This window comes from Mus caroli, chromosome 2 (genome assembly GCF_900094665.2).
Source record: "Mus caroli chromosome 2, CAROLI_EIJ_v1.1, whole genome shotgun sequence".
NCBI lineage: Eukaryota > Metazoa > Chordata > Mammalia > Rodentia > Muridae > Mus > Mus caroli.
The window spans coordinates 105,794,087-105,814,343 of NC_034571.1; the positions used below are offsets into that span (position 1 = coordinate 105,794,087).

General features: G+C 42.2%; 1 protein-coding gene across 2 annotated transcripts in view; it reads right to left on the bottom strand.

The window, feature by feature from the left end:
- Window positions 1–20,257, bottom strand: part of Ryr3 (ryanodine receptor 3) — a 542,105-nt gene that overhangs the window by 188,075 nt on the left and 333,773 nt on the right. For both annotated transcript variants that reach the window (XM_029469442.1, XM_021156945.2), the window contains 7 exons: window positions 15,129–15,337; window positions 13,055–13,230; window positions 11,743–11,779; window positions 10,267–10,430; window positions 7,502–7,667; window positions 2,347–2,433; window positions 1,712–1,938 (listed from right to left, as the gene is read on the bottom strand). In XM_029469442.1, the coding sequence (XP_029325302.1) occupies window positions 1,712–1,938; window positions 2,347–2,433; window positions 7,502–7,667; window positions 10,267–10,430; window positions 11,743–11,779; window positions 13,055–13,230; window positions 15,129–15,337 (1,066 nt within the window). The remainder of the gene's footprint in view (window positions 1–1,711; window positions 1,939–2,346; window positions 2,434–7,501; window positions 7,668–10,266; window positions 10,431–11,742; window positions 11,780–13,054; window positions 13,231–15,128; window positions 15,338–20,257) is intronic.

The following is a 20,257-nucleotide window of genomic DNA, read 5'->3' on the forward strand; positions in this document are numbered from 1 at the left end:
TTGTGAGCCACCATGTGGTTGCTGGGATTTGAACTCTGGACCTTTGGAAGAGCAGTCGGGTGCTCTTACCCACTGAGCCATCTCACCAGCCCCTCTGCCATGCTTTCTCTAAGAGTGTATTCCCCTTCTCTGAGCTATGGTCCCCACCGGGATTCCTAATGATCCACTATGCCTCATTGCAATGTTCTAAAAAGTTCAGGAAATGGAAGAAATTGGCTCATCAAATATCAAAATATTGAAATGGAAGGGGAAAAAAAAGTCTAAATCCCCCAGGAGAAAAACACTTGGGAATATGACAATGACTTGGCCCTCATACCTAAAGGTTCAAGTGAATCTGTTTCCTAACACAGCCGCTCAGAAGACATAGCTCACACCCACTGCCACATGCACAGCCACATGCACAGCCACATTCATAGCCACACCCATTGCCACACCCACTCTCAATCCACAGCCACACCCACTGCCACACCCACATCCACTTCCAGATTACCATTCACACCATCTGTGTTGTCCAGCTCTGCAGCACCTACAAGGCTTTTTTCATCCTTGGAAAACAAATTCATCTGCGCTTTTGTTCTTGAGAGGAAACACTTTTCCACCTGGTAGTCATTAGCCTAACCGAGTGGGTGATTTCTTCCTGACATCAGAAGCTTATTTGCCTTATTTGTGTGTTGCTTCCTCGTTCATGCAGTCCTAGGGATGAGGTTCTTAGATGCTCATTTTGTTTCTCTCCTCATGGTGTGTTGGGGACCTTGGAAATGGGCTTGCTGGGATGGGTGTGATGCTTTCTTTTCTTCCCCCATACTCTCCTGTCTCCTAGTGGTCCCCTTCATGATCGAAGGGGATCCTATGGGAGTGCAAAACACCTTTTCTTTCTGCATATGCTTTTTCATTTGGACTTTTAGTATTTACTTTGTGTAGACGAGTGTTCTGCTGGAATATATTAATGTGTACTGTGTGTATTTATGGTATTCACAGAGGTCTGGAAGGGACAATGGATCCCCTGGAATTGGAGTTATGTGTGGTTGTGAGCTGCCGTGTGGGTGCTGGGAATTGAACCTAGGTCCTCTGCTAAAACCATAGCCAGTGAGCCATTTCTCCAGCTCCAAGCACAAAGCTTTTCAGTTAAGGAATACTGGGGATAACATTCACAATGATAAGACTTACTCTGCCCTCACTATGGCCAGAAATGGTACTGGATGTCACCCATATGACCTCACTCTCATCCTAGCAACGGTGTGGGTGCGCTTCTCTTTTGTAGTGTGGCTGAGGTAGGTGTGGCTTGGAGTATGTGAGCATCTTACCAAACCATATATCCCCAAAGTGCTGGGATTGAAACCAGTCACAATCCTGTTAACAAAGGGACTCGAGGACCAGGATTCACTAAATCAAACTAGACACGAATCATTCCTTGTCCTTTGGTAAAAATAAATATATTTCAGGATCACTTGTATTTTAATTAAAGGCATGGACATATTTCCTGATTACTAGTCTTCAGAAGGTACCATGGCTGGGGCACTATGGTATATTCTCTGCTGGTTTGGAGTGAATGATGATATTGGAAGAGAGAAAGGACAGAACTGAGGTACTGTGGAATATCAACTGTAGTTATCTTAGAACAGCTTAGGGTCTACTGCAGATGCTCATGGTTCCCCTCTGGAGCTTTCTGGCTTCCCAGTACTGTCCGCTCCTCTGTGGGCCCCTCCAGTACCTGTTCTCCTCAGGGATGTGGAGCGCCATCATCTGCAGGGGTTCTAGGCACTGCACCACCCAGCCATGGCGCTCGCTCACCCGCTCTGTCTCCACTTTGAGGAAGCTGCTGGGCATCCGACTCCAGAGCACAGGCTGGATGGTTTGGACATCCAGCCGAGGTGGACACTGTGGGGTGGGGTTCTTCTCTTCACTCTTAAATATGGCTGCTGACAGAGGCATTGCATTCTGGGGGCAAGGTAGAAAAACATCAGCGATGAAGTGGCGGGTCACAGGGATCATCTCAGATGCTGGATCATGCCCCTGGCCTGGGGTCATCAATATAACTGGTATAAATTAAAAGATCATGTATCCTGAGGATCTCCAAAGGCTTTGCCATCATTAATTACAGTGGTACACAACGGCTTATGTGAGAAGTAATCAATCCTTTCAACAGCCAAAATGGGTGGAAGAAAAGGAAAACAAGAAGGCATATTCTATCATCGGAACTTCCCAGCAAATTATAGAGGCCTGAGAGGCGGGGAGGTGACTGAGAAGCAAGAGCTCTTCCCATTGTTCATCCCAGGGATGGCTGATCAGTCCTGCCTTCCCTTGGAATGGGCAATAGCAGGAGGGGGGTGTGTGCTATATAAATACCTTCAGTTTTCCAAGTTCAAACTGAAACAAGGACGTGCTGGTAGGCTGAAGGAAGACTGCAGGGAACACTTTGGTGTTAGGCTCCACCTGGAAACCAAAACAAATCAAGAGGTTTGCCTAGGGCTATGAGATCACAGTTTGCTAAGCCACTGGCCTTAGTAGTTCGTCATCTCATTTAAGCTCAGCTGAGAGAAGACAACTGGCTGGCTGGCCATTCCCCTCTGATCAGGCATTCTCAGAGCCCTGGTTGTCTTACTGGAGACTGAAGTGGCTCCAGGCCTTAAGTACTTTCTGCTTTGGGATAAAATATCTTACAACTTTTCTGTTTCTGCCTTAGGCAGCCATCAGCTCTCCCTGGAGTTATGATCAGAGTCATAAGGCCAGAGACATCCATTACTCACTAGTCAGGCAATACACTGTTGGCTACTAAATAGCATGTTTGGGTAGTGGCTTGGGATCATGTTTGAAGGCAAATGGCAGGTTCACAAGGCATACTAAGACAAGATTCTTAGCTTGTGGGCACTGGTAACTTATTGGGGGAGTTAATCTGAGCACTGTAGAATAGGAAGTGACATCCCTGTCCTGTGCCCATTATGTATCTGTGAGCACATTATAATCCTAATGACTAACAAGGTCTTCTGACATTGCCAAATGGCCTGGGCATGGGGCAGACACACATAGCAATTGAGAGTTGATGCTGTACAGGCCAAGACTTTAAGGTTCTTCATTGGAATATGGACCTTGCCTTTCTCCCTGGTCTGCTCTGGATGCTTCTGTAGCCTTCCCTCCATTTTGCACTTGTAATACTTATGTTAAAGGGTTTGAGATTCTCTGGTTGGCTTCTAATTACATCTTGCATCTTGCATTATTGCATGAGGCATTTGCACATGACATTAGGGCTCCATTTATTATTTGTTCTCTTTGACGTATACAAACTTAGGTGATATTAGCCCACTACCATTAGCAAGTAAGTGCAGTCACTTTGGAATTGTTGCAACTTTCCCTGCCTAAAAATTCAAGGATGGGAAGCTATGTGGACTATATACCCTGAGAGTACATTATCCCTAGGGCCTTTATTTTATTTCTATCAAGTAGAAATGTACAAAAAATATGGAGGTTGTAATTCTTTTGAATGAGATTCCCATTTAAACAGCCTGTTTTTAAAGTAAGCGGCCATATACGAGATGGTTTCTGGCCCTTCAAGTATGACTTATTGCAAACTTTATAAACTGATCAAACAAAGTCCCAAACTTTCCTCACATCTGACAAAGAGATTGCTTTGAAAGTCTTCAGACAGAATATTTTCTTGTGTTAAGCACCATGACAAACAATGCAGATTTTTGTTTAGGACTAAAACAAGAAGAAAAGAGAAACAGGCTCCTCAGAGGGGAAAATGGTATTAGTGATATGGTAAATATAATTCTAGAAGGCTCTGGAGGACCCTGGATTAATTTCTGTGATTATGTTACTAGAACATGGGATTATGTGTGTGCAAGAAAAGCTGTTAACCAGTTGAACTTGGGCTGGAAAAAGATGTGGCCTTTATCTAATTACATGAGGGTAGCTTAAAAGCAGAATTTTTCTGTTTTTTTTTTCTTTTGTGGAGGTTGAAGGGAAAGTTGGAAAGATCTGAAGTATAAGAAGACTAAGCTTTGAAGATGGACCAACTGTGTGAATAGACCGTAGGCACTCTGCTAGCAGAGAGTGAGCCCAGCTACCAGTCAGTAAGAACACAGGACCTCAGAACAGTAGACCTAGAGTATGAAGAACTGGCTACTGTTAACAACCCAGAAAACCTCAGAGAGGGGTCCTTTCCAGGTCCTCCAGAGAACAGCCTGGCTCTGCCCAGCAGGTGCCTCATGAGAGAGCCTGAGCATCTGGCAAACCCACAGACCTAGGAAGTAATGAACTCAGGTCGTTTTAAGCCACTAATTTTATGACAACTTGTTAGGCAGAAAAGCAAATACAAGTGATTTCCCAGCCAAGCCAGTTAGTCTGACAAGAAATTCCAGTGAGTGCTCATGAGGTGCCAGCTGCTGCATCGAGGGCAAGGAGCACAGAGCCCACCTCCACCCTGGGAAGGCTCACCAACTGAAGGGACTGCCCCTGCTCCTGTGCAATGAACATCTGGACTCTGGCTATCATGGCCTTTCTTCATTCTTGAAGCTACGGTTCTTCTAATCACTGGATGATCTGTTTGTCCTTGTGCTGATAGACATTCCATTTCTAATCAAGCGTGAAGGTCAGGCCCTTGAAACTGGCCTGAATCTACAGCTGGCCTCTCTCATAAATCTGAATCTCACAGCCAGCTCTTCCCTTTACACAGGTGATGTAGGGCAGTTACCCAGGACTAACTTTGAGTATATATTTTGGTTCTCATTTTTCTACTGATCACATTAAGTGGGAGAGAGAAAGGATTTTAGAATGCATAGCATCGTTTAATGGGACGCCTGGAAACATTATTTAAGAGAATCTTTCTCTCATTATTTTGGTCCATTCTGAATTGAAGGCCAGTGTATAAATATTGCTGGTCTGTTTCTCTTGAGATAATTGAAAAATGAAAATGGCTACAGCTGTGGAATGACAATGATCCGGCTGACAGGGATGAGACACACGGCTGGACAGGCTTCTGTCTCACGGGGATCAGAGAGGGCTAATTGAGTAGGAACCTCCTAAGGACCTTCAGCAGAGTGCTACCACTCTGCCACTTAGCAAAGTTCTTTGGGATTGGAGCACTGAGCAGCAGGAGAAGAGTTTGAATGTACTGACGGAGGGAGGTGCCCCGAGAGCACCTTGCTCAATGATGGCAATGGCCCAGCCTGATGATGTGCAGGAATCTCTATGCAGGATGTGATGAAGTAACAGAAGGGTCTTCTTTTGTCTATAGTATCTTAGCCTCATGATCTTTTTTTTTTTTTTTTTTTTTTTTTTTTTGAGGCAGGCAAGTCACTGCTGCTACAAATACCACCTTGCTTTGTTGCGTATCCCTTAACGTTTGCAGATCTCCAAAGTCTAACAGGTCATAAAAGTTATTAGATGATCCAGACTTCTCTGCAGCTCAGGAGGGACCCTTCAGTCCAGCCCACTTCAGAAGTTAATGGGAAAACACTAATGGATTCTGAAGGACAGCAGTAATGTGCATAAAAGCATCTCAAGGGATGTGGGCCGAGGGAAGCATCAATAGTCGGAAAATACCAGAGGAATACTTTACTTTCTTCCTCAGAGCCTGGCTTCACAAATGCCTTTCTGGAAGTAGCTGGGCCCTCCAGCTGCCAGGCAAGCTTGCCAAGTGTTGACTATGTTCCTCATAGGAGGAGGTTCTGAGTGTGCCATTCACTGCAGAAACTGCTGGAGAGACAGGTAAACCGACTCTCTGTCAGTGAGCTGCTTCTGACATGTAGACAAAGTTTGGTCCACCTATCATTTTTGGTTAGTAAATCTTCCAGAACCGGAAGGACTGCTATATTTTCTATACACTTTAGCCCATCTTCCCAAGCAGAGACAAGATAGTTGGTTGCCTACAGGCCTTACAATCTAAAGACTGTGACCTGGGCTGACCAGGGCTTTTATTTATGTAACAACAGGGTATTGCATATCTGTTGTGGTTCTCGAAGCTGCTGACCCTAAGAGACTACATTTAGCTCCCTTAATTACTGCACATTACTCATGCTCAGAGACCTTCCATAGCTCCCTATTTTCTAAGTATATCTCCTTCCATCTCCAAATTGAACCCTTGTTACCAATCACAGAGTCCACTGTCATTCTATCTGCATACCCATTGTAACTCCCTAGAATTCCATTCTTCTCATGCTCTCAACCTAAGCTTTTGCCCTAATGAAACTTTCCTGATTACTCTTCATGGAAGAAAGGTCTTCCTGTAACTCTTTCAGCAAATTCTACCTACACATACACATGACTCACTGTCCTGTGCCTAATAGTGTTGGGATTGCTTGGGAATGTAATCCCTCAACATCACACTTCCTACAGTAGACTTTATGGGTGCCTGGGCTCGAGAGTACTACAGGTTAAGGTCAACAAAGCAATTTCCCGTTTCAGTAACTTGAGAAATGCTTGGTTAGGCAGGTTTCTTCTTGAAGTAGTCTCATATTTTAGTGGACTAAATGTTTATCATAGATTTTAAAGAAAAAAGTAGAAGACATGACATTTTGCTAGGTTCACATGGCTTTCAAGAAAAAAAAATACATCTGGGATGGTGGTTGTACTGGCTAGTTTTGTGTCAACTTGACACAGCTGGAGTTATCACAGAGAAAGGAGCTTCAGTTGAGGAAATGCCTTCATGAGATACAACTGTAAGGAATTTTTCTCAATTAGTGATCAAGGGGGAAAGGCCCCTTGTGGGTGGGACCATCTCTGGGCTGGTAGTCTTGGTTCTATAAGAGAGCAGGCTGAGCAAGCCAGTAAAGAACATCCCTCCATGGCCTCTGCACCAGCTCCTACTCCCTGACCTGCTTGAGTTCCAGTCCTGACTTCCTTGGTGATGAACAGCAGTATGGAAGTGAAAGCTGAATAAACCCTTTCCTCCCCAACTTGCTTCTTGGTCATGATGTTTGTGCAGGAATAGAAACCCCGACTAAGACAGTGGTTAATGATAGGTGTGTAATTAAAGGTTTCCTGGAGAATTCTATTGAAGTTTACAGTTTATGAACTAGGAAAACATATGACTTGCAAAACAGATCTGAAGGGATCACATTAGTTATCCACTGGGAGCATTAGTAGCCTCTCAGTGAATGGAACACATTCCTTCCCATGTTTCTATTTTGAGTAAATAAGTGTCTTAACATGACAACTCCTTCTGTTCATCCTTTAAATCTTTAATCTTCCATCTTATCTATCACAGACAACATAAAGACAGCAGAGAAATACTTTTGGAATACATGAATAATCTTTTAGAGCTCAATAAGGAAAAACTGCTGTTTCCTCTTAAAAGATGACCAGTAGATAGAAATCATCCAATCCATAAACATTTTTCTCTGTATAAAATACAACCATGCTGTGCTTATTTGCTAGTCTAATATATCTGCATGGGCTTACCAACTGGGGGAGGATGAGGAGAGTGGAAAAGAATTAGGAACATAACCATAAACCCCAGACCCCAGGCCCAAAGCAACAGCTCAGCCTCGGAAGCCACACCTACCTGGTAGCAGGTGCCAAGTTCCTTCCCATTAGCTGAGAAGGACAACATGCCCATTGCCAGATCTAGAAGGCAGCCAATCTCCAGGTCTACATTGCTCCGACTTGATCTTTGGGAACTGGCTACAATATCCCCACCCCAGACCATGTAGCAGTTGCTGCGTTTCACACTGAAAACCAAAGAGAGAGGAGTTGTAGAATATGGTTTTGGTGGTTTGTAGTCGCAACTCACTTGTAAAATGCCTCAGAACCACCATTAGTCCTACATAATTGTTTCCTTGAATGAAATTGTTCAGCTGCAACTAAATTTACTCAGGCATGAACTATTGTGTGTGGGGATGTGGCAGTACGGCAGGCTGCCTCCTTTCCAAAGACGTTGGTATTTAGATAACTGTTTCTCAACTCATTAGCAATTCGATCTTCTGATATTGAGGAGAGCAATACCCCTATTTTAGGGATAGAAAATCAAAGCACAGAGAGGAGACTACCCTAGGCAAATCTACAGAGGAATTTGGATGAGAAGCAAACTCATTAATCTGGGTTCAGTATCCCTGTCTGGTCTTTGAGATCATAGGCCATAGAGTGCTTGAAAACTTGGATCATATTCTTTGGAATGGCAACTAGAATCCATATAGACTGTTTATCTCTGGTGGCATCCCAGCTCCCTGAAGTATACTACAGTGTACTTCCTGCTCTCTAGAAGTCTGTTGGCCTCACTACAAAATAGCCCAAATAGCTAAATAATCACTTTCTCACTAGCTGCCTACCAATTTCCAGAGTGTAGAACTCCATGTGGTCTTTATATTTAAAGGCAAGATGTGATGACCAAAAGCCTCCAAAAGGTTCCCAAACCAAGTTTCTTGTTCTTTTTACGTTTGTGGTGGTGGGACTGAAACCCAGGATCCTATGCAGAACAAGGAAAGGCTTTACCACTGGGCTGCACCCCGAGCTAGCCTTTTTTAATTGCAGGATTTTATACCCAGAGTGAGCTTTTGAGAAGATAGGCCACATGCATTGTGAGTCTCAGAGCCTCTTTCAATGGGTGATGACAAGCAGTCAGTTCTGTCTCCTTCCCTGCTCACCTATAGTGCAACAGCTGAAGGTCCTGGGCCTTTGGAGTGATGTGATGTGGCCTCTTTTAAGAGCAACCAATTCCTTACTTGATGCAAGAGAAACTCCTTTAACACACAGACCGATCTGATGTAGCTTGGCCTAAGTTCTTGTGGCTTAGCTCTGTCAGCTGTGTGAAGGAACTTGGACCACGCATTCAGCACTGTGTGGTGGACAGTTCCCTGAACCCTGAAGGCCGTTTACCTCTCTGAAAAAAATCTCCAGGCTGAATTAAGATACTATGTTTCCTTCTGATTGTAGAAGTCTGACACTTTCTCCTGTGAGTGGAAATACCCTCTCTGAGTAAACATCCCTCTCCCTCCATTTCTTCTTATTCCGGACAATAATGGGGCTGTTTTCTCAGGATGAGTGCCTCAAGGCAGAGACCTCTGCAAATTGAGTCTTCCATTTATAGCCATGCATAGGTTTCTATAAAGTTTGAACTCAAGCCATACTATCCCTGCTTTATAAATTACAGAATTCAATTACTGATGTATTGAGCTGTGTACTGTGAACTGGCAGGCTTTGTGTATATTTTAAAGACACCAAATTTAAAATGCCCTGAAACATGTAAAACTCAATTTTGTGTTTATTGCTTATTATGTCAGACAAAGGATGAAGAATTATTGAGCACTGCAGTGTGCCAGGCTTTGCTTTAAGTGCTGACAGTAAGAGTTAATATTTATCAAGTACTTAAAATAAGTCACTGTCTTAAGCATTCTTTTACAAATTAACTCATTTACTTCTTATAGCACTCTGGGATTTGAATAATTATTTTCATTTTATATATAAGGAAATCAAAGTTCAAGCTCACATGGCTAGTAAGTGACTAAGAATTAATTTCAAGCTTATTCAGTATCTAAACTAGACTTCAGAGTCTGCATTTATTCATCTGCCTACAGGGGTCTGCCATTGGGTGACATGATTCTTCCATGGCCGACAGGTTTTGATGAGCACTACTGTATAAAAAGCCCTGACAGGAAAGGATTCCTGACTTTGTAGAGTGTAAAGGCTTACCTGAGAAGAAATCTACCACATCTTGGTACAGAAATACACAGGGAGATGATGTTCCAAACCCATAGGAGAGGAAGTAGGCAGGCTTTCCCTGGCAGCAGTGCCAATGGACAGTGGTGACCTAGGTAGGCCTGAAACATGTTTTTCCCAAAGAGCCCTAATCTCTACTCAGTAGTTGTTCATGGTTCGCTCTTTATATGCTTTCTGCTTTGAGATATAATTAACTCTTGAGACGAGGGGTTCTGATTTGTCAGTTGCTGTGTGGTACTGATCATCTGTTCGATTTCCTTGGAACTGGCTTCTCTCAGACAAATGGAGACTCTTCTATCTTGTTCTGATGTTGTAGTAACTGGGGCCTGCCTTAAAATCATGGAACCAAATGTGGAAAGGGCTCCCCGATTCCAAGAATATATAGCTTTCTCTTCTATCCCTGAATTGTGATTTCTATATGTGATAAAATGACCTTCTGTCTCTACAAACATTCCTTTCCACTGTCATGGTGATCCCAGTTTCCTTAAAGCTTTGTAATCAGTTAAGTTCCTATTCACCATTTCAGATGGGCTGGGATATTTTCTTCATTTGGGGTGTAGGGTTGGGTATAAATGTGTGCTATAGGGAGAAAGGCGCTTCTTGGGACCTCCTTACCTTTCATGGACCCGGCCTCTTTCATCTCCCAGGGTGACAGTCACAGTGCAGTTTTTATTCAGGTCAAACTTTTCACTGTATAAATGGTAGTCCGGAGTCACCCATCCAACCCAGACACATGATGGGTCCTGCCCAGCAAAAATGCGGATAGCATAGTAGCATTGCTGTGGAGAGGACAACAGAGTGTGTGAGGGAGTCTGGGAGGAGAGCCGAGAGATAAAAATCACTCAGTAGCTCACTTGGCTCATTTTTGTGAAGAAGCACACACTGAAAGTTTCTTTTTTTTCCTATTGGGTCTCACTTTGTAGCTTGAGCTGGCCTTGAACTTGTAGCAACCTTCCTTCCAAAGCCTGTGTCACCATGCCTGGCTCAAGGCACTGTTGAAGGTATATTGTGCTACACTCAAGATGTAGGACAAGGCTGTGTTTTTTATGCAAAGTCTTGAGAAAGAAGCTGAAAAAGAAAATGCTTATGCCCAGCAGCCAACCCACTCTGTGTGGCCTTTATGCCAACAATAGGCAGTGGTGAGGACAGCAGTTCTCAGTGAGGATACTACAGTCTGTGAAGCTTGTCATAGGGCCAAGGATGATGCTAACTAACTTCATTCCTTTCTTTATGACGCTGAGGATGTTCATTATTTAAACTCTGTCTAATTTTCTGGACTGAGAGAAAACAAAAAGCATCAGTCAGGAAATACTGGGCTTGAATCTTTGGCAAAACTGATTATTATTGTGTGAACTTGGGTAAGTGTTTTGTCTTTTCTGTGCACAATATCACGTATCTCACAGGAGTTGTTATTAAGTCAATTAAAGGGAGATTAAATGAGAACATATATAATAGTCTCATATTATAGTGCCCACACATAGCAGGGGGTCTAATTTGCTGCAGCAAGAATCTTTGTTTTGGTGTTGTTTAGTTTACAAACTCAAGGGTTACTTTATAGACAGGGTAGCATGCGCTTCTTCCATAGATGCCAGGTGCTAAGGAAGAATGAAAGGAGGAAATTAGGAAGTGTTTTTTCTGTCTACTGCCACTGTGGAAAGGAACCTGAAACAGCTTCTATCCTCCGGCTGGCTTCCTGCTCCTTCTTTGATTGCTTTCAAGATTGCTACTGGCACCGAACAGAGACACCAGGGAACAACTCATAGAAGTTGACACAAAAGTGCAAACAAAAGGATTTAATTGGGACTCTTCCAACTCATGTTTCTTTCCATCACAAAGGCAGTGATGGGTCCCTGGTGGCAAATGGGCGACAAGGACACATGATGCCCAATTAGGAGCTCCAGGTTGAGCTCTGTTTTCATTCCCTTATTTGAGAAACACCATACAACTCTTCTGAAAGCATCCAAATGTATATTATGAGACAGAGTAATTGACAATTAAAGAAGATCTCTAGACAAATCTTTGCTGTATGGGGCATATTACCAGGCAGAGCAAATCAAATAATTAAAGCCATAATTGAGCACATTTACTTACTGTTGTTGTGTGAGAGAGTATTTCTTGCATCTGTTTCCTAGGGGGAGATAATCCATGTTTTAGTTATTCAGTTGTATAGAGAATCCCACAGTTCTGACAGGCAATTGATCTACCTTTAACGATCAAGGCAGGTTTAGGAAACTGGCTGTTTTCTATACACAAGTGACTGTAATTGGTCTTGGGAGTTGCTCATTTGTAAGCTGCTGCCATAGGCAGTACTATGAGTTCCAAGATTCCCTTGCTGTAGGTTGTAAGTTAATGTGGAGAAGGAAGGAGGGGTTGTAATAACATAGGTAGAGATGCCTCTGAATGGGTTACAATGCTCCCTCAAGCAGCTGTGCTTATTCAAAATCTTGATGGATAGTAAATTGCTACAACAGATTTGGACAAGACAGCTTAGACAGTAGGCACACAGCAGTGATTAAAAATAGACATCAAAGAGAAAAAAGACAGCAAAGAATTCATTCCTTATCAGGAAGGAAGAAATGACATTACTCAAGAGTCATACAGAGGCAAGGTTGGGAAATGCCCATAACTATGCAAAGATGGCAATTGGCCTCCAGAAATTTTTCCTTTCACAAAGAAACAGTCTGTTTGCTCCTGAACTACAAGAAGGATGAACACAAAGAGGCCCCAGCTCAGAGATTCCAAGGAGAGCAGAAACTTCTGCTTTAGATATTACTCTGTTTAGCTGCATGGGCTTCTTAACCTTGCCGTTCACCTCCATAATACACGCCCTTACATGTACTTGTATGTATATACAAATACTCATTTCTTTGTGTGCTGCATGTGTGCACATATATGGAAGTGCAAATGTGTGCATGCATGCAAGGGTACATGAATGTATGGATGTACCTGTGTAAATAGGAACACATGCACATGTGTGTATAGAAGCATATTTACATGTATGTTCATGAGTATGGAGGCCAGAGATTACCCTACTGGGGAGTTCCTCAGCCTCCATCTATTTGTTTGTGGAGAGACTTTCTGGCAAGTGAGCACCTGAGACCTGTGTCTGACCCTCTAGTGGGAGTACAGGTATACACCACCATAGCTTTCTTAAAACAAACAAAACAATCACACAACAAAACCTCATGATTCTAGGGATTCATGTTTGCACAGCAAATACTTTAGAAACAGAATTATCTTCCCAATCCTCGATATTGCCAGTTCTTTGCCTGACTAAAAGGACTTGGGCCACCATAAACTGACTTCTTGTGGTTAAAAAAAAAAAAAAAAAAAGCAGAAAGGCAACCTAAGAGCAGATATAGTTGGTGCATCCGAGAACTGCAAGATTGCTCCATATCCTCACCTTTTTTGGAAGGCTTCACTGTCTAGACAGGGACTGTGACTGAAAGAGGAATGACATTCAACAGGCATGCTCAGGCGGCAGTAGATCATGTTGGCATTGCTGTTCTGTGTGCCGAAGGTCTTGTGGGTCACCTTGAGGCATGGAGGGCTGTCCATGGTGCCATCAATTCTCACAACCTGGGAACATCACCATGAGTCCTTACCCTGACATAGATTAGGTTGTGACCTTGACCCTGTCTCTGTCTTTCACTGACCTAACATAGAACATGACATTCTTCAGACTATAAGCATGACCAGCAATAAAGAAAAATATGATATTCCTGATGTGGGCTTTGTCTAGGAAACTTCAGCTCTGCTCTTCATTGGAGAAATTAGTTATGTAAGACACCCATAGCTGCACTGCAAGGCCAAGGAAGAAGAACAAATACTGGAGAGAGGTATGGTTGTCTGGGTAATACACTGTGCTGTCCACATAACACTGGCCTTCAAGTTAGGGTGTAAATTCTTGAAAGAAAATCTTTGCAAAAATTTCCCTTGTCAATGAGCATCATAAGACCCTAACAGAAGGGAACCAGAAAGCCTCAAATTCAGGAATAGACACAAACTCTCTCAGAGGGTATTTTGACCCCACAGATTTCCATCTGTGCTAGAGCCCTAGCCCTAAACTGAGGTATCCCAAGCCTTCTCTAAATCCTGGGGCAATTCACAGCTCTAGACTACAGGCACTACAGAAAGGGGTCTTCCTGCAATATTAATAATTATTTTGTTCCCAATTCTTGCAAACTTTATATGCCTCAGTACAGGGGAACGCCAGGGCCAAGAAGTGGGAGTGGGTAGGGGAGGGGAGTGGGGGGGGTATGGGGGGCTTTTGGGACAGCATTGGAAATGTAAATGAAGAAAATACCTAACTAAAATTAAAAAAATAATTACTTTGTCTGTCTGCTAATCCCCCCACCCCCATATGTATGTGTGTGTGGCAGCATTCTGGAGATTGAACTTGGGTCATCATTCTTACATGGTGAGCAATTTATCAACTGAGCTATCTCCCCACCCAAAAATGACTTTTAAAATTAATTATTTTATTTTTTTTTACATCCCAAGTGTTGCCCCCTGTCTCCCTCCTCACCCCATTCCTTCTCCCCTTTGCCTCTGAGAGTGTGCTCCCCTCACTCAAACTTTTCTCTTGAGAGGACAGTTCTGACACTGGGGTCCGTGAGTATTCTCACATTTGTGTCTGTGGCCTGGATATAGAGTCTATTAGTGTGTCAAAGGTGTGTGACACCTCTAAGATATAAGAACCATAATTCTAAAACAATAGTCATTCAGCAACCAGAGAAATAAAATTTACCCAGGAATGTGAGGCTCAATGGAGGAGGAGCAATTAAGAGCTGCTGCTTGCCAAGTTCAGACCTTCTAGAAGGTTAGTTAGGGGGACTTAGAGCCAGGTTGAAACAAACCACTGGCTTGACAAACCACTGGCTTGAACCCAAGTAATGCAATGGAGCTGGTTCATTTGGAAACATTCTTCTCTCCATGTGCAGCATGTGAAGACCATGGTAGGCCTCATCAAAACAGACCCAGGACCCTGCTTTTTACAATCTTTAGTTGTTTTTTTTTTTTTCTTTCCTTAAAGGTGGAAGTGCCATAATAAAACCTCACATTTCAACTTAAAATGCTAGAAACAGTATTAATATAAATAAGACCTCAAAGACAAGTTATGAGCATAGAGGAATGTACATATTTATTATTGTATATAATGTCAAGTAGAAGTATTAAACTTCATGAAGAAAATGTTTCTGGACACTGAAGTACCGTGGCAATGCCACTATAGGAAGGTTGACAAAGACTCTTGAGATCCAGCTTGTGAGTTAGTCTGGAAAAATGTGCATAAGGCTATTGTCTCTCCTGGGATGTTATAAGTACCCAGTTAAGGGTAGCATGAAGACCCAAGGCAGTAGTTGGTAGGCAGCCAAGGTAGGGACTTAGGTAAGTACTGTTTGTTGATGGGAGACTTTGTAGGAACTGTTTGCCTTGACCTGCTTGCCCTGCCATGACTACCCATGGTATGATCTTACCTCTATGTGAGGATGATCCTTGGGCACATTCACAAATGTTGGGAGGCGCTTGCTAAACCACACTGCAACATCTCGGTTCATATTTACCGCAAAAGGCTCAAAGCCCTCCTGGAGTCCACACATGGTATAAAACTTGAAGGTACTGGCATCTGTTCCAAGATTCATGCGGCCAATCTGGGATAGCCCCAGAGAGCAAATGGGCACAAAACCTGCAGAATAAAGATTGTGGCCTCAGTCCATAGGCACCATTGGGGGAAGCTGTGGAGAATCTGGAGTTATGGTTCCTGTTGAAATTGGGAATTCCAGGAATTAAGATAGGAAACAACCATTATCTATCTTTTTGGCACAGCAAATCAACAACAGGAAGCATGGTGCTGGACACAGTTCTGACCTAGGTATATGGGAGAATTAAGTAAATTTTGTTCAAACTGACTTGTGAAAAAATTATCATGCATCTAAGAATATTAAGATGGAATAGTAAAACAAATATGTAAAAGATCTATTACCCATACTGCATATAAAATTATTTAAAATCTTAGGGACTGGGATGATGTTAAACAGTTAAAAGCATTGGATGCTTTTCCAGAAGACCCAGGTTTGATTCCTAGCATCCATGTGGCAGTTAGTTCACAACTACGTAGTCCTGGGTATCTACTTCCAGCCTCTGCTAGCACCAGGCATGCCAGTGATTCACAGACATTCATGCAAATAACATGTGCATACATGCAAAAAATTTGATAAAATACTGACATAAAATTTATCTTAGACCCTTGAAAATTTTAAGTATTACTAAAACAAAGTCAATCCAAAGTCCTATAGAATGACTTGGTGAGCAGATTGTATAACAACAACAATGGCAGAGCCAGCAGAGCATGATCCCCCAATGAATGTTGATGGTTTCTGAGCAAAACGCTTGTTTGCATTAAAAATATATGATTTTACGTTTTTCCTTCAGGAAATATTCTCCCTGCCAAGATTAGTGACTCCATAATAGAAGCAGCATGAGTCCAGGAGGCAAGGGTCTGTCTATGTCTCAGCAAAATGGTAAACATTGAGACCTTCAGGACAGCTCTTAAGGCTGTGGGAAAGAACTATGAAAACATGAGTTCAAAAATATATAATTTCTCAACTATGCAAAATATAAAGATGTAATATGAATCATATGAAGGGTTTCATGAACCTAAAAGAACAGAGACAGCTGCACTATGAGCCAGGAAGATACAAAGGCAGGTAGATTCCCGAGTCCAAGGTCAGTTTGGGCCCAGGCATAGTGGAAATGGTAATTTCAAAAAGGATCCCACCCAGCTAGCTCATTGTCTGTGCTTATAAAGGCAGGCAGATCTCTGAATTAATTTTCAATGTTAAAAAAGTATGCTTGCTATAGGGGTTTGTGTCATGCTATACTGATTCATGGGATAATCAAAAGGGAACCTTGGGTTAATATGGAATTGATATATAAATAAAGGACCTGGGCTTTTGCTCTGAAAGAGCAAAAGAGCATCCAGAGAGTTTTTGGAATTTCAAGAAAACGCTGTCTTGAGAGATTGCAGAACATAGGCCATCAGCTTATAATCCATGATTTGAAATTTAGTTGTTCTTTTGCCATTTCCAGACACTGCTTCCTCTGTACCCTTCTCCAAGCCCAGGCTGGTCCTTGGCATATGCTTATTTCTTGACTATTTTAACTTTTTATATATTCCATGACATTACATTGTATATCTTAAGAGCACACACAGCAATTTGTTTTTTTTTTTAAATGATAGTGTATCATACTACTCTTATAGGGTTAACCAACTGTTTTATGAATGAATTTTAGACCTGCCTCATTGAAGGGAATCCATGCCTGGTACCACAAACCTGGTTAAAAACACACAGCCCACGGTGGAGCAGCTTTTAGGCCTGAATGAATTAAATTGGTGTTATTGTTCAGCCTCACTTATATAGTGTCAAGCTGTCTTTTAAATATTTGTGCTTATACCCTTGGATAAATGTTACACTCATATTTAATCAGAGAAGCCTTTCTTCCCACTGAATGTTGGTGAATGCTCAATGTGTTGAGCCTAAGTGATAGAAGAATGCTCAATCCTACCTAAGCAAGGCATTTATCATTTACATGATTCCCTCTAAAACCATCTAGAAGGGGCAGTGGAAAGAATATATGAGCCAGAAGACAGTGAATATGGTGTGGAATGCCATCCTCTGGACAAGACACAGCCATTGTAATTATAAACTCATGGGTAGTTTGGGATGTCTGCATTGGCTCTGCACAAGAACAGGCTTATCAATAGTCAGGCATGGATAGAGGACTCAAGGGGCTTTGCCTCTTACTAATGAACTATTTGCTATTGAAAAATTCATCAACCATGGTAGTTACATCCCCAGTTATGTCCTTACTGAAATCCCCATGAACTCTAATAAATAGTTCCAATCTAATGGTTACACAGATGGCTCTGGTCATAAAAATCAGTCCAAAAGTCAAGAATTGGGGCAAGGAACTCCGAGGGAATGAGAGGTCACTGACAAGGATGAGAGGGAGAAAAAAGAAGAGTTGTGTATAATCAGAATACATGCACATATATGATATCATAAAAGGACAGAATCTAATAATCAGAAAGAGATGACAATACAAATTGTTCGACTGTTCTGGGCCTCAGGCTGCTAATCAGAAAAAGGAAAGACCAATGGTCCTTTGTGTTTTGAGTGTTGAGTGCTAGGACTACATTTCTGCTAATTTATAATCTCCCATCCTCCTAGTCCACTGTCCTCCTTACCTAAGTAGGAATATGAGTGTCAAGCATGTGCCAGAAAAAAAAATGCTATTCTGCCTTCCTAACTACTGGTATTTCTCTGAGCTCACTTCTATGACCTGATCATATTTAAAAATTCAGAATAGACTAAAGCAGAAGTTCAAATAGTCTGGCTTTCTTGTTTGTGGGTTATTTATAAAATCATAATTGTAGACCAACAAATCAGGAAAGTAGGGAAAGCACTAATTATCTTGGATCTGGGAGGAGGTGGGAGGCAGGCGGCTGGAAGACAGCTGAGGCTGCAGAGAGGACCAGGAAGGGAAGGAACATCCCCGAGGCCAATGGTTCATGCAAGCACTGGGGCTCCTACAAAGAAAACTGGTGCCACTACTAGGAGAAATGGTTTTACTATTAATATTTTTAGCTTATGAAAGAGTGAGTTCCATGATGACATTTTTATCCTTTCTGGGAAACAAAAGGGCAAACCTGAGAGCATTATGTATAACAATAAGAGCTCTTTATATTGTTCTTATGTACCAATGTCAAACAGCATTCTTTGCGGAGTAAGTACACATGTAACAACTCAAGAACACCTAAGCCATGGTATTCTTTAGCCAGCTAAGCCCTGAGGCCCACATGCCATGACGTTTTTATGTAAATCATAAGTCACTTAAGTGGAAACTAAGTCATTTGCATACTATTAAAATTTACATGGTATTAAAAATTTTGAACTTAGGATACAGATATGTTTAATACCATTGTTAAAACTAAAGCACATTAATGTCCTTCTAGCAGAATGACAAAGTCCTCTGATAGTCACCAAGCTTTGGGGCCAGACCTCTGGCTCTGTCACTCCAGAGAAATCATAGATCAGTCAGCCAGAACCTGCTCCAACAATGCTATGTTTGCCACTTATAAATGAGTTACCTGGACATCAGACTACAGAGTCTGATTACCAGAAAATGTTTCTAGTTCTGCAGTGGTCTAGAGAGCTCTGATACAGGTTGTAACAAAACTTCAAGGATGAATTGGAATTATCCCAATCTCAAGGAGTTTATTGACAGGAGGACAAGGGATGGAATTCAAGAGTGAGTGTTTTTGATGTTAACTACTTCTATCCCAAGGTAGCACTTTGGTTGCTCAAGCCAGAAATGCATAACCATGTTGCTTTTATCTTAGAATCTAGATATTAAGCACTTTCAGCTTGATTTGATCAGCAATCAGGAAACCTTAAGAAACTATCTTTTCCTTTCTTTGTGAACTGAGTGGTGAGCTGGGAGGTCAGCAGGGGTAAAATGTAGAGTAGAAAGTAGCAAAAAGATGACAGCCTTGAGACAGACCAATAGATAACTGGAGGTGGGAGAGGTATTACTTGCACTGATCTCCCATTCCTACTAAGGAACTTGGGTTCTTCATCATTATTAAGAGATAGCACTCAACTGAGGATAAAAGTGAGACTTGAGGTACCAACAGGTACCAACAGACTTGACCAAAGTCCTGAGAAGGACGACCGGTGAGAACTGATCCCATGCTCTCTGAGTGACAATCCAGCTGCTAGTCAATATGATAGAGAGTAAATCAGTGGTAGAGGAATGAATGCTCTGGATTTAAAGGGCAGAATATCCCAGGGCAGGAGACATCATGTTACAGAGTGGAGCAGCCATCCCTGTGGGCTGGATCCTTCCCATCCAGGGAGAGCCAAACACAGGGAAGAAATATAAAGGCAATAGAAGTCACAGATGCTAGAGCAAATGGAGACTAGTGTTAGGGACCTCCTGATGGTTAAGTGTGTATAGCTTTAGATGGTCAGTGACACAGTAGAAGAAAAGGTGATGCTAAGGCTTGAATCAAGCACAAACACACCCAGAAAGTCATAGAGGAAAGATGAATTTACACAAGGCACTCTCTTCTGGAGAAGTAGATTTGATAACTGGCCACATTCAATCATCTCTCTCTCCATCCATCCAAGGGACTCTGAGCTAACGAATTTGCCATTTTGGAGCTTTTCAACTTGAGGCATGAATATTTCATGTAAATTTATAATTCTGCATGATAGATAAGGGAGAGGGTCAACAATAATGCAACAGATTACAGCAGCAGATATATGTCAGTTGTTTTCTGAAGGCAAGGCTTCCTGCTGTGCAGATTTATCTCTTTATGCCCCTTTTATAGATGAGGAAAACAGGATTTAGGAAATTACGTAGCTTGATCAGTTTCACCAGGCAAACTGTAGCATCGGTATGTGGCAATGTGGCCTGAATAGAACTCTAGTGCAGATGTCAGAAGTGGAAATCAGGGTAGCTACTTTCCAATTCCATTCTAAACTAATTTGCTTTGTGGCTGGCTAGATCTTCCTTCCCTCTGCAAAGGCTGCTGAGTCCT